The following is a 14370-nucleotide window of genomic DNA, read 5'->3' as shown; positions in this document are numbered from 1 at the left end:
CTGACAGGCAGACGTTGGGCTTGGAAAATAATCTAGGTTCCCCAACTTGTCGACGGTGAGATCGGGTCTCCCCGTCCAGGAGTGAAGCCAGTGCCCTGGCCCGCCCACCCAGCTCTCTTTCCCGCAGGACCTTGGGGAGTCGCAGGGACGGGCCTCACGCAGGGGTTCAGGCTGGCCCCCACCCCGCCTTCACAGGGCTGCTCAGGATCTGCACAGGTTCAGATTTCCAGGCATCCTGATGCTTCTCCCACGTTGCACATCCATCTTTCCACCTACCCGAGCGTCTCCTGTCCCAGCTTGAGGGAACGTGGGCACACTACCTGCCTGGCCAGCCAGGGACTCCAGCCCCTCGGTGGCAGGGGGCGGGGTGGGGACAGCCCGGCTGGCTCAAGCTGAGGCTGCGCTAGGGCCCTGCGTGCCCCCCGACCACACACCTGGCGGTGGATGAAGACCACGGAGCCCAGCAGCCTCCAGGTGCCCCCCTGGCGGTCGACGTGCAACATCCGCAGGATCTGCAGGAAGCGGATGCCCCTGCGGAGGACAGGCCCCTGTGGGCGCCAGGCGGCCTGCACTCCCGCCCCGCCCATCGACGCTGCCCTCCCGCTTCCTGCGGAGGACAGGCCCCTGTGGGCGCCAGGCGGCCCTGTGCCTCCACCCCACCCATCGACGCTGCCCTCCCCCTTCCTGCGGAGGACAGGCCCCTGTGGGTGCCAGGCGGCCCTGCGGCACAGCGTCAGGGCAGAGGCTGCACACAGGCCTGGAGCCAAACCCACACGTTCCTCAATTCCCTGGGCTGCCAGATGGCCTTCTGGGGGGCAGCCCCAGGATCACCCCAGTTTACAGATCAGCAGACTGCGGCCCCCAGACCTTGGGGTCCCAGCCTGCTTCCCAGGGCCAGTGCTTGCACCTGACTCAGCGTGGGCCTGGAGCCTGCCCCCCAGCACTCGCACCCGCACGCCACCGGTCCGCAGCCCCACCTACCTGATGGCCGAGGTGGCAAACACCTGCCCTTTGGAGCCCACGCAGAGGACCACCATTGAGGCCACCACCACGATGAGGTCTGGGGGGCAGAGCCGCCGTCACCAGCCGGGCAGCCAGACGCCAGCACAGAGGCTGGCAGTCAGCGCGACAGGGCCCCGCAGGGGGAGGCCGGGCCCCCATCCCAGGCACATGCCAAGGCCACCCGAGACCCCGCCCAGCCCTGGTTCGTGGGCTGCTGAGGGCGGTGGACACTCAGGTTGTGCTGAGTGTGACCAGACCCCCACCCTGCCCTGTCAGCAGCATCTGGGGGCAGAAGACCTGGCCGCTGATCGGGGCGCCTGGGAAGTCACCCCGCTGGCCTTGGGTTCCAGCCCCTCACAGCTGGAGGAGGCGACTCTGCCTGGTGGTGTGTGTGATGGGGGTCTATCTGCCAGATTCCAGGGGACGGTGCCCAGCCTGTGTCTGGAAACCTTGGGGTGTACCTTCTAGGGGGCAGATGTGACTCACCGATGATGGAAATGGGCTTCCGGGCGAAGCGCAGCCGGCCCCAGATGCCCACGTACTTGCTGCGGCAGCCAGCTGACCAGAGGCGGACCACATACTCCGTCCCGAAGAACACGACCAGGACGATCTCCTGCGGGGGCAGGGCGCGTGAGCTCACCTTGCAGCCGCACCTGGGGTAGGCGCCACGCCAGGAGCCTCTGCTGAGAAAACGCGTGGGGGTGGGGGGGCAGGCGGCCTGGGCCCCCGTCTGCCGCATCGTCCACCTGGACAGGCCAGCCGCCCAAGCCCAGGCCCACCGCCGCACTCGGTACCACAGAGAAAAGGTGAGACATTATGACCGAGTGGGCTTTACACCCGGAATGCAAGGTCAGTTCAACATATGAAGACCAAGCAATACAATACATCACGTTAATGGAATGGAGGGGGAAAAATCACGTGATCTCCTGATCACAAAAGACGTAAAAACACAAAGTACTTGACACAGTTCAGCACCTTTCAGGATAAAAACTGTAATCAAACGAGGCGCGGAGGGGACCCGCCACTGGACGACGAGAGTCACAAATGAAAACCCCACAGTGAACAGTGCAGCTGCGCGGAAAGGCTCGAAGCATTTCCTCCAAGCTCGGAACCAAGACGAGGGCGCCCGCGCTCACGGCGTCTAGTCAGCACCGTACTGAAGTCCCGGCCAGGGCTGCTAGGGAATAAATGAGAGACTGGCAAGTCGGGAAGGAAGAAGTCAAATTATCCATGTTCACAGACAACATGATCCTAGGTATAGAAAGCCCTAAAGATTCCATGCGAAAAACCTATCAGATCTAATAAATGAATTCAGCAGAGTAGGACACAAAAGTGAAACTGTCAGTTGCTCAGCCGTGTCAGTCTCTGTGACCCCATGGACTGTAGCCCGCCAGAGTCCTCTGTCCATGGAATTCTCCAGGCAAGAATGCTGGAGCGGGTAGCCATTCCCTTCTTCAGAGGATCTTCCCAACCCAGGGATGGAACTTGGGTCTACCTTACTGCAGGCGGGTTCTTCACCATCTGAGCCACCAGGGAAGTGGATCACAAAAATCTTTGCGTCTCTATACACAAACCATGAACAATATGGAAAGAACGCTATAAGACAATTCCATTTACACTAGCAGCAAAAAAAAAAAAAAGGACTTATGGATCAACTAAGGAGGTTTGAGACTTGTACAATGAAACGATTGCTTCAAGAAATGAAAGACGACAAATAGACGGGAATACGTGTTCACGGACTGGACGACTTAATACAGTTAAGAGGTCGATACGACTCAACGGCTCAAAGTGATCCATAGATTCAACGCCATCCCTCTCAAAACCATGAAGACGGTCCCCCCTCACCCAGAAATAGCCCTCTTAAATGCAAAAGAAATGCTAAGGGGCTCTGAACAGTCAGAGCGAGGTGTGGGGCACCAACAATGGGCTGTTCCTCGGCCTCGTAGAGGAAGGAAGTTCTGAGAAGGCCCCCTCGGACAGGCCTGAGGGCACTATCTGCAGCTGCTGTCCTGCTCCGTCCTCACCCCGGGGGCCCAGCCCTGCCAGGGCACTCAGCTCCCACGGGTAAGGGCACAGGCCCGGGTCCCACGCCCCGCCTTGCCTGTCCTCCCCAGGGAGCCACGGTGGAAGGTGTTTCCCAGGGCTCTGCAGTCAGACTGGCATACAGCACCCAGAGTGTGTCTAGGGCATGCTCAGGGCGTGCTGGGAGAAAAGGTGGGAAAGTGTACCGGCTTCCTTTTGTGAAAAGGTTTCTGGTGGGCAAGGCCGAGTTGGTCAGGGTGGGGTGTGAACTCCTGGGGGCACCTGGGACAGTGGAGCTGGAGGGAGTGTGGACGCGTGCAGGCCCCGTGGCCTTGGGGCCTAGAGGGTGGCTGAGTCCACCAGGGCGGGGGCCACATTTAATGGCCCTGGTAGCCCTGGACCTGGATCTGCCGAATGAAGGAATGAGCAGCTTGGGGCTCCCTGGGACAAGGGCTTTGTCTCGTACGTGTGTTTCCCAAGATTCCGGCCCAGCCGGTCCTAAGAGAGTGTGATGAGCGGATGGTGGCCAAGGAGGCCCCAGCAGTGCACGGAGGCGGGTGTGGATGGTCCGGCTCCGTGTTTGGCCCTCATGACAAGGGCCACAGAGCCACCACCTCCAGGTCCCCAGAGCTGAGACGCCAGTAAATGCCAGCATCTCCACAGAGGAGGGGGCCATGGGCCCACTGATGGCCCTAAGGGGACGGACAGATTTCCCCCAAAGAGCAGTCCCCAGAGCCTGTACCCCAGCTCTGCAAATCCACACACCATTGGGTTGATCAACCACGAAAGAGATTTTTCTCTTATTTTGATGCCTGTTTTTAATCACTTAAATACATTCTTCAGCCACGTCCTAAGTATATTCAATGCAGTAGAAGTCTTAGGACCATAAGAAAAGAGCTTACAACAGACATTCAGATGAAGAAGCGCCTCCTGGGATGCTGCTGGGGTGCTCCCCACCCCTCCCTCCACTCGATTACCCTAGCCTCGCACTCAGAGCTACCCAGGCCCTCCTGGGGCTGGCGGGCTCAGGCTGCAGGACTCCTCCTTTGGAGGAGTGAGGTGTAGGGATAATTTAAAACAAGGCTAATCCCCAAATCCTGTTTGAGTCTGGAATGCAGCTGGAGGCTGGGCTGCTTGCTGGGGGCCCTCACCCTGTCACCGCGAGCCCGAGACCCAGCCACAGTGCTCATCAAAGTGTCGCCACCAGCGTGCTGGGCAGGGGAGGTCCTGGGGCAGTGGGCACACACGTGCCCTGGGGTGAGAGGCTCTCCATGCCACCAGCCCCGTGCGCTGGGCAGGGTGGCACCTGGGGCAAAGCTGGGACCCCAGGACTGGGCGCTGCACACTGGGACCCAGAGCCTCCCCGAGGTCCAGGGCCCCAGGACTGGGTGCTGCTCACTGGGACCCGGGGCCTCCCTGTGGCCTGGGCCATCACCATCTCTTGGAGCCCCCTGTTCACTGACCCAGGTGCCAGGAGGGCAGACAGGCAGGCCCAAAGCTGTGGCAGGGCAGGAACTCTGGCCCCAGCCACCCTGGGCTGGGGGCTGCTCCGGAGCTTTGACTGGGCTCGACTGTCCATTTGTAGAGGCTCGGGGTGGGTGGGCCAGGGCTTGTAGGAAGGCTGACCCCACGTCGTCCTGTGGCACCACCTCTGAGTCAGGAGACCCCCCAGCCCAATGCCAAGAGGCCCAGGGTAGGGCAGGGACAACTCCTCTCGGCTCCGTGGAGAGCCAGTGAGTCCAGCCTCTACTGTCAGCAATCAGACCCAGAGGATGACCTCTCCCCTGCCCAGCCGCCCTCCTCGCCCTGGGCTTTCTCCACCCTGGGCAGGGGCAGGCCCACGGCTCAGCCGTCTCTGCAGACCAGGACCCGCACGGGCCTACAGCAGCCGCAGAGGCCTCCGGCTCCCCCAGGGCCCGGCAACGGCCGACCCCTCCCCCACCCCCTGCTCAAGCCCCTGGCCTGGCCCCTGACGCCCAGCGAGGGTCAGGCTCCCCTGGGCCTCCCAGAGCCTCCCATTGGCTCGAGGCACACACCCCACCCCCGGTCCCCAGCGCTCTGTATTTGGCTCCTGGCCCCTTGGCTCCTCCCGCCTCCCGCCCCCCTTCCCAGTCTAGCTCAGGCTCCCGCCCCGCCCCCCAGAGCCCCCCAGCACACCTGACTCCTCCGCTGATAGCAGAGGCGGCGCGGAGGCCCCATCCGCGGCCCCACGTGGGGCCCGTGTGCCCGGATGTGAGCAGAGGTCAAGGATGCAGCCCTGAGCTCCGTTCTGCAGATGGGGGAGGGGGCGTCCTCCCACCAGGGACCTCTGCCAAGACCGCCACCACCGGAGGGGTGAGGGCCCTCTCCCACCCCCCTCCCACCCAGCCACCATCCCTCAGACACAGCAAGGTCGCCTCCCAGCTGCGGGCAGCCTCACAGACCAGAGGCCCCTGAGCAGCTGGGCGCTGAGACCAGGGCACAGACCTGAGACTCCATGCTTGCAGGAAGCAGGCCGGGGAGGTAGACCTGGGGGCTCTGAGCATCCAGGCAACCCCCCCAGGGGGAGCCCATGCCCTCCTGCTGTGCAGCAGGTCCCGGGCCCCCCGTGTGTATCGCGGGCGATGGGTGTGGAGTGGCCATTGGCAGTGACTATTTGCAAAATTTAAATTTATTTCTAAAATCAAGTTCCTAAGCAACCACTCAATTAAAAATCGGTAAAGAAGAAATCAGCTCAGACGGTAAAGAATCCGACTGCAATGGAGGAGAGTCAGGAAGATCCTCTGGAGAAGGGAATGGCAACCCACTCCAGTATTCTTGCCTGGAGAATCCCACGGACAGAGAAGCCTGGCGGGCCACAGTCCATGGGGTTGCAAAGAGTCAGACACGACTGAGCAACTAACTCTGCTAAAGAGGGCATTTCTCTAGAGAAGACGTACAAATGGCCACCCAGCACATCCAAAGATGCTCAACTGCTCATCAGCAAGCTGTGAACCCACAGTGAGGCGCCCACACCCATCAGGTCGGCAGCTGCCAGAGAGACCGAGCGAGTGCTGGGGCGGGCGTAGAGCAGCCAGAGCCTGGTGCACGGCTGGTGGGAACGCACGACGGCGCGGCCACCTTGCAAAGCAGGATGGAGGGTCCTTGAAAATCAAAAATAGAACACGTTCGCCAATCCCACTCCTGGACGGATCCTCCAAACAATGAAGAAAGGAGAAGAAAACGGGAAGTCGGAGCTCAAAGATGTTTGCACACCCGTGTGCACTGCAGCATGGCTCACAGCAGCCAGAAGGTGGAAGCAACCCACGTGCCCCCTGCCCCGCCCCCAGCGGAATCTCACTCAGCCTTAAAAGGAAGGAAACGCTGACAAGACTGGGATGTGGACGAACCTTGGGGACACTGCGCTCAGTGACATACACCAGACACACAAGGACGAATCCTGCGTGATCCTGCTCACAGGAGGCCCCTGCAGGGGTCACATCCAGAGAGACAGGAAGTCGACGGTGGGGCCAGGGGCTGGGGGGCGGGGGATGGAGTGGCTAATGGGGCAGAGTCTCTGTTTGGAAAGATAGGGACCTTGTGGAGGCGGACAGCGTGATGTTTCAACTGCGCACTTAAACATGGTTAGGACAGTAACTGTACATTCTACGCATGTTGCTACAATGCTAATAAAAATAAAGCCTGTCCTTGGTTGTCAGGGGCTGTGGGGGCGGTGGGGACAAATGGGAACCGCTGCTGATGGGTGAGGACGAAGGTCGAAACGAGACGGAGGTGGTCAGGGCATGATACTGTTGACAAGTTAAACGCGCTTGCAATCAGTGACCTGCGTGATTCATGTGTTTTTCCATGACACAAACGCCCCCATGTCCCTGCGGCTCTGCGCTCAGGCCTTCGCCTGGACCTTCGGGGCCAGTCCAGCAGGGCAGAAACAGCCGCCCTGGAGCCCCTGGTTCTGAATCTTCACGGCACATGTGTTAGTTCAGCATTAAATGAGCAGATGGAGCTCAGGCATTGTGTGCAAAAGCCACGCGGCCCAGCCAAGACCCTGGGGGAGGACAAGCGGGGGAAGCAATGCGCAGAGGTCAGGCCACTGCTGGACACGGGTGGGTCTGAGCCCCTGAGCCTGAGTGCCAGCTGGGCAGGGGGCGCTGGTCTGGGGACCCCCGCACTCTGCCTGAGCAGGCCCTGCCAGGGGGCAGCCGGATGCCGGACCCCCGGACTCGACCACGATACCAGTAAGGGGCACGGCCCACACCCACAGACGGGGTTTCAGGGCTGACGGGGGTTGACAGCAGATCTGCAAAGCCTGAGAGTCGAGATAAAGGTTCAGCGACGCAGGTGCTTATCTGGCTTTTCCAGCTCCGGTCCACAGAGGGGGGAAGACAGATTCCTCGGGCGTTTCGTAATCGCCGTGGCTCCACTGCTCCCCGCAAGAGGGGTGAAGGTCCACGCAGCCGTCTTATCTGTCGCTTCGTCTCTATCAGCTTGTGAACCCTCTCAACCATCGGGAAGGTGGTCCGCAGTCCAGGGGGCTTTGAGGCCCAGCACTGCCCGCACCACCTGGTTCAGAGGCTCTGGGAACAGCCCGTGAGCCCAGCCCCCGAGCGACAGATAGCAAGTGGCCTGGGGGTTCAGCCCCGCACATCTGAGCCTACACGTGGAGCCTGGTTTCTCGGATGAAAGGGTTCGTTTTGTGCTTCTGCCAAACAACCAAGGAAGCCTCATGGGCCCTTATCTTTATCTCCCTGGTGCTCAGATGTTACTGCTCTGTTATCTTCATAATGAAAAACCAATTTTAAAGACAGTGAGAAGCTTAACTGCCGGGAATTAAGCACTGACCTTTGTGGGCTGGAGGGGTGGGCGCTGATGGAAAGCAGAGGTTGGGGTTGCAGACAGAAGGCTGCACGTCCTCCCCGGGAGCCCCACGGATGCCACGTGCAGCCAACTCAGGGGCTGGGGGGCCCTTGCAGGGGCTCCTGGTCCCTCGAAGGCTTCCTGGGTGAGAAGGATGCCTGTGTGTTCTGGGGTAAACAGGATTTCACCAGGCAGACAAGGGGCCTAGAGGAGAGGCAGACGTGGGGGCCAGCCCATGCCACCACCAGAGCCGGGGATGCGGGCAACCAGGGCAAGGTCTGCAGAGGGCGCGCGGCTGCCCAGTCCTGGCCAGGAGGTGTTCCCGTGGTGGGGGCTGGTGTCCCCCGCACCGAGCCCGGCCGGCGGGCTCCAGGGCCAGCTGTTCCACCTCCACGTGGGACCCGATAAGCCACAGAGGGAGCCGGCCTCGGCATTCCCGGGAGGGTCAGCTGGCCCGAGTGCGCAGGGCAGGCGCGTACGCTGCTCAAAGGCTCTTTGTTCTGGGGCCTGCCTGTGGCCAGCTGCTCCCAGCCGCGCGCCCGTGGCGAGGGCCTTGGGCTTCCTGGTGACATGTGCTGGGCACAGCTGGGCCCCCCCCCCGAGGAATACCAGCACCCCCCTATTCCCCCACCCTCCCCCTGCCAGCGCTGCGCTGCCCAGGGGGGCAGGCTCACATGCTGGCCTCACAGAGGGGCAGGGGGCGGAGGGGCCCACGCGGCGTTGGGATGCAGCCCGCCCAGGACCTGTGGGGGACTGACCACCACCCCTCCCCAGTCCAACCGGCTGACCTGCAGGGAGCCCCCCTGCCCAGCTGTATCCCCCGGTCCCACGACGCCCCCGAATGTGCAGCCTGACCTGGGCCCCTCCACATCCTGCCTGAGGTCTCGGCCGCCTGCAGTGGCCCTCACAGGTCCACCTTCTGCTCCACGGGGCCTGCGGACCAGGCCTGGGTCGGGTGCTGGGAGAAGGGGGTGGCCCTGCCTCGGTGATGCCTCTGTGACCCAAGGGGCACCCAGGCTGGGACAGAAGGGCAGGCTGCTCCCGCTTCCCCAGAGAACGGTAAGATCCAAGGTCACCGAACACCCAGTGGTGACCCCATCTGTGGAATGGGGGTGCTGGCGGGACCCACCTTCAAGGGCAGTGGGGAGGCGACATGAGAAGAGCTGCAGGAAGGATCTAGAAGATAGGTGGTCTTGGGTTGGGGGAGAGGGTCCCCAGCATGGGCGGGGGCATGTGGAGAAGGGCTCTGCTCAGACAGCCCCTCCTAACCGGCGCCCAGGCCGCCGACAGCCACTGAGCCCTTCGCTGCCCAACCTCCTGCCCCGGGCAGCAGCACTCGGCCCAGCCAGTGGACCCCTCCCCTGCCCGCTTCCTTGGCTGTGTCTCCGAGCCTGGCCCAGTGTTGAGTCCACAGGGCGCCCACCTGGTGCTGGGAAGACCACAGAGAAACACCGCCGCTTGGCGGGGGGGACTCCAGCTCCTTCCCCAGCCCCACATCCCACTCATGGGGCTGCCCGGCGTGCCCGGGAGATGGGGAGGGCCAGGGTCTCCCCACGCCTTGATGGGCCCGCATCCTCTCCCTGAAGAGGTCGGGTCCCCTGAACTCCCCCTTGTACTGTCCGCCCCAGCCTCCTGGGAGCTACGCTCTAACACTTGCCTGTGACATCGCAGGCTCAGCGGCCACTGGGCAGGGCCTAGGATGGCCCACCTCCCAGAGGGGCACCTCCTCTACCACGAGCTTCCTGGGAAGCCCTCTTCCAGGGAGCGAGCCAAGCTCAGGGAGGCCCCCTGAGCTCAAGGAGCAACCCCTTCCTGTAGCCCACTCTACGGAGAGCCGGGTGCATGGGGCCAGTTCAGGCCCCTCCAGCCCCCTCCTCCTGTCTGAAGTTCTATAATAACTGTAAGCTCCGGTGCCTGTCACTCTGGGCACTGCACACGGGTCCGAGCCCTGCGCCTCGGGGCACATCACACCCTGCACACTTTCAGACCTGTTATCGAGAGGACCAACCCCCAGCACCGCAGGCTTCTGAGCTCAGCCTGGGAGGAAAGGCCGTCCACCCGTGGTGGGAAGGAGAGCGGTCCTCCATGATTTACCCTCACATGGACTGCCGGTGCCAACCCATGGGCGACCAGAGCCACCTCCAGCCCCGGGACCCAGCTCGCCTCCCAGATACACACCAGCGACACAGGGCGTCCGGCACTGCCCGCTTCCTCCCCGCCCTGGTGTCCCCAGGTCAGCAGGCACTCCAACGCTCAGTGGGGTTGGGGTGGGTAGGTGTGGCCAGCAAGAGGGATTCCAGCGGCCGTCTGCTCTGTGCCAGCACTGGGCTGGGCAGATTCTGGTGAAGCAAAGCCTACTGGTCCCACACCCCAGGGTGCCTCGTGGATGGTGGGCACCCAGGAGGCATTCGGTAAGAAAAAAAATGTGCATGTGTATTTACACAAAATATAATCGACATATTTTGCTGTCCTAGTATTTGTATTAATGAGCGAGTTTCAACCGTCCCGGGGAGAGGCACTTACAAACACAGCCCTGACAAGCAACGGGGGAACAGTGCGGAAACGACCAACGTCCCCGGTTTCGGGGCCGCCGGAGGGTCGGGGGCGGGCCAGGAGGTGCCTTCCTGCGCCCAGAGGGGCTGTGCTCAGCCCCAAACTCGGCCTGCGCGCTCCACGCTCAGCTCCCCAATGGCCATTCAGGAGCGCGCTTCATCCCCGAATGGTTCAGCCTTTTTGGCGACCTCATAGCCATTTACTTCTAATTGTATTGGGTTCTAATATACGTAGCCTCATCTCAATTTTTCAAAGTGTGTCAGGTGTTTGCGTGGTCACGTGAAACGATTGGTGTTTACAAGTGCTCCACGGGCACAAACCAAGAAAACGCCCCACTGTGAGGCTCCACAGTTGAAACGCGGGTTTGAAACATGGTCCTGAGACTCTGGCTCTCCTCCTGCTGTGTCTGGGCTCTGTGGATGCCAGACCGAAAGCAGAGGGTGAAGTGACGGCCCCCAGGCCCGGCCACCTCCCAGCACTTGGATCTAAGTTCTCAGAAAGCCAAGCAGCCCGGGGAGGCCCGGGGGAAGAAGGCCTCCCCTGCGCGGCCCACCATCCGGAAGTGGCTCCAGGCAGAACAGAGGTGGGCTGTCCCCGGGGACCCTGCCCACACTGCGCCTGTGAGACCTGCAGGTTGGTGGTTTGAAGGCGCCGGGTTTGGGGGTGCTGGCTTCACGGCTGTAGGTGCCAGGCACAGTGATCCGGGCTTCCTGTCGGAGTCCAGAACGACCCACACGACAACCTCTAACCGTCAACGCTGTGACTTGTATCTCCCGGGCTGGAGTCGCCCGTCCTGAGCGAGATGTCCTGAAGTGTCCCATGAGTGTTGTGGTCACCCCTGGTTTCCGGCAGCTTCTGCCGTCCATGTGTTGTTCTGCTCTCGGAGGCATGAGAGTTTACAGCCGTGTCTTCTGGAAACGGTGCCTCTTCCGGGCCAGGAGCGGCGCTGACCCCACTGCTCTCCACCCTGCATCTGTTTTTTCCTTTTGTGTCCACTTGCTAGGCATCCCTTGGCCTTCCCTTCATTTTTCAACTGTCATGACCAGTTTGTTTGACTGAATTCCTTTGAACAATGTGTTTGTTAAAAATAAAAACCCTCTGGGGGCTTCCCTGGTGGTCCAGTGGTTAAGAATGTGCCCTGCAATGCAGGGGACACCGGTTTGGTCCCTGGTCCAGGAAGATCCCACATGCCAGGGACAACGAAGCCCGTGCACCACAGCTACAGAGCGTGAGCGTGAGCGCCTGCTCATGAGCCACAACTGCTGTGGCCCGGGAGCCTGGAGCCAGCGCCCTGCAGCGGAGAAGCCGCTGCAACTAGGAGCCGGAGCAGCGCAGCTAGAGAGCGGCGCCCCACTCGCCGCAACTAGAGAAAGCCCGAGTCCAGCAGCCGAGATCCACTGCAGCAAAAAGTAAATCTTTTGGAAAATAAATAGAAATAAAAACCCTTCTGGCAGTCTCTGCCTTTAAACAGAGGGATTCAAGCGATTCACATTTAGTATAAAATTGGACGTCTCTGGCTTCTTCCCGCCTTACTCTCCATTTGCTATCTCGCTTTGTTGTCTCTTTCATCCGCTTTGTAGTTGCCAAGTTGATCAGCACGTTACTCATCCCCTTTTTATTCACGGAGTTGGGAGTGTCACTGAGCCCCTGCATCCCACCACTGTGATCCTTTGGTTCTTGAACCCACAGCCACACCTGCTCTGGCCCAGAAGCAGCTCCCACCACACAGCGTCCCCTTCGGCTTTCTCCCCAGCGCTGCTGGAGCGCAGCGGCTGTGCGGGTGGATGCACCATCCAGCATCCCCTGAAACCCAGCACCGTTTGCAAGAAGGCTAACTTCCCCTCGCAGTCAACTAGCATTCTGCAGTCGGACACAGACGGCGGGGCCGGGGTGGGAGCAGGGGTGGCCGGCGGGGTCTCTGGGCAGGATGGACGACAGTGCCAACTTCATCAAGGGGCGTGCCTGTCCTGAGGATTCTGCTCTCGCTCCCCACGGCCTCTCTGGCAACCACTTGCCATGATGATGAGACAGGGAGGACCCACCAGGCTTCAGAATCTTGATGATGCTGCAAACCAAATGAAGCCAAGCTGCCTGTGTTTTGCTCCCACATTTCAAGAAGTGAAATTCTTCGAGTGCCTGTACTTTGGTATCTGGGAACGTCTTCCTCCCAAGCAGATAAAAACGAGGAAACGACCCATCCTTCCTTCCTTCATGTATTCATCCTGGTTCCAGCACGCTGACCCCTGCCCCCTGAAACTGCTGGGCCAGCTTGCCATCCTCCCGATGCTGGGAACGCCAGTCCATCCGGCTGCACCCGCTGCAAGCCAGGTGCTCTGGGCGGACCACGTTCTTGACACTAACTCACAGGCCTGCCCCTGAGGGCTTCCGGCTTCTCTGTGGGCCACTCAGCACACACCTGCTGGGCACATGGGCCTCCAGCCCATGCCCGAGGCCACCCTTCCTCCGGGGACGCCAGGGAAGAGCACCCAGGGTGGGGAAAGCACCTCTGTCCACACAGCCTCCTTTCCGCCCCAGCGGCCCTCTCTTTCCTGCCCTGGGCTTCACCTCTGTGGCTTCTCCCCTGCCCCTCACCTCCTTCTCCTCTCGCTGCCTCTCGGGGCCAGTCCACCCCCGCGACCAGCTTCCTCCACTGCCCGCTCCTTTCATTTCACCAGGAGCCACCTCACTTCCCGCTCATGGGATCACTGTGGTCACGCCCAGCAGGACGCACGGCCGGAACACAGGAGCCTCTCCGGTCCCGCTCTGGCTGAGTCCCGGGCTCTGAGCAGGGGTCCAGGACCAGGCTGGGCTGTCAGTACCAGGGGCAACAACAGCCCCTGAGGGCCCCTCCCCTCTCACACCAACAGGGCAGGTCAGAGTGACTCCCGCTGCCCCTGTCGACCAGCCCGCCCCACTCAGGGGTGATCCCAGACAGACCTGTGTGCCCTCAGACTTACACGGTGAAGTCTGCACCCCTCGAACGTGACCTTATTTAGAAACATGGTCCCCGCAGCTGTGATTAGTTAAGACGGGGTCATTAGGAGGGGCCCCTGATCCAGCACGACTGGGGCCCTTATACAGCAGGTCCCCGACACGCGAACCTTCACAGCGAACCTTCAAAGACGCCCGTGTGCGTGCACGTCCGATCACGGGAGCCACTGCACGTGACTGCGGCGCTTTGCCACGTGCGTGCAGTGTGTGTCACGGGTGGCTGCGCTTCCGTGTGCTTTCCAGGGCTGCGCAGAGCAGAGGTGCAGTGGCTCTGCTTCAAGCCCAGGATGCCCAGAACCAGGCGTAAAGGCGCCGGTGATGCAGCTGGCACTGCTAAGGAGAGCCAAGCGGAGACGATGCAAACACAAGTGGAAATAACTGAGCAGGGGAGCAAGGAATGTGAGAAGCGTACATCAGCACAGAAGGGCACTACATGGCTGACCGTGTTACCCGGGTACCGAGGCCGCCCATGTCACGGCCGACCGTGTTACCCGGGTACCGAGGCCGCCCATGTCACGGCCGACCGTGTTACCCGGGTACCGAGGCCGCCCGTGTCACGGCCGACCGTGTTACCCAGGTACCGAGGCCATCCGTGTCACGGCCGACCTTGTTACCCGGGTGCTGAGGCTGCCCGTGTGGGACCTAGGAACAAGCTGGTCTTACTAACGTGCTCTCGGACGAACTCACCGGCACGTAGGGGACTCCCTGTGAACCGCGGACGTGAGCGCACGGACGCACAGAACCCCACATGAACGTGAAGCTGAGGCGGGGTGACACTTCGGCAAGCTTAGGGATGGCCCTGACAACACCGACCCTCCAGAGCTGGGTGAGAGGCCCCCCAGAGGCGCACGCCCAGACTCAGGTACCAAACCCCACACCTTGATCGTGGGTTCCTGACCTCAGCGGTGCCCAGGGCTGCAGCTGGACACCAAGGCCAAGCCAAGGGTCCCCGGGGGCGTCTGGGCCACG

General features: G+C 61.6%; 1 protein-coding gene across 2 annotated transcripts in view; it reads right to left on the bottom strand.

The window, feature by feature from the left end:
* Window positions 1–14370, bottom strand: part of KCNQ1 (potassium voltage-gated channel subfamily Q member 1) — a 380806-nt gene that overhangs the window by 284453 nt on the left and 81983 nt on the right. For both annotated transcript variants that reach the window (XM_005904430.2, XM_070360257.1), the window contains exons 3-5: window positions 1489–1615; window positions 982–1060; window positions 435–531 (exon numbers count right to left, since the gene is read on the bottom strand). In XM_005904430.2, the coding sequence (XP_005904492.2) occupies window positions 435–531; window positions 982–1060; window positions 1489–1615 (303 nt within the window). The remainder of the gene's footprint in view (window positions 1–434; window positions 532–981; window positions 1061–1488; window positions 1616–14370) is intronic.

The sequence above is a fragment of the Bos mutus genome, chromosome 22 (genome assembly GCF_027580195.1).
Source record: "Bos mutus isolate GX-2022 chromosome 22, NWIPB_WYAK_1.1, whole genome shotgun sequence".
In the NCBI taxonomy this organism is placed as follows: domain Eukaryota; kingdom Metazoa; phylum Chordata; class Mammalia; order Artiodactyla; family Bovidae; genus Bos; species Bos mutus.
The sequence above is the reverse complement of the archived record's forward strand: the minus strand, read 5'-3'. Positions and strand labels throughout refer to the sequence as shown.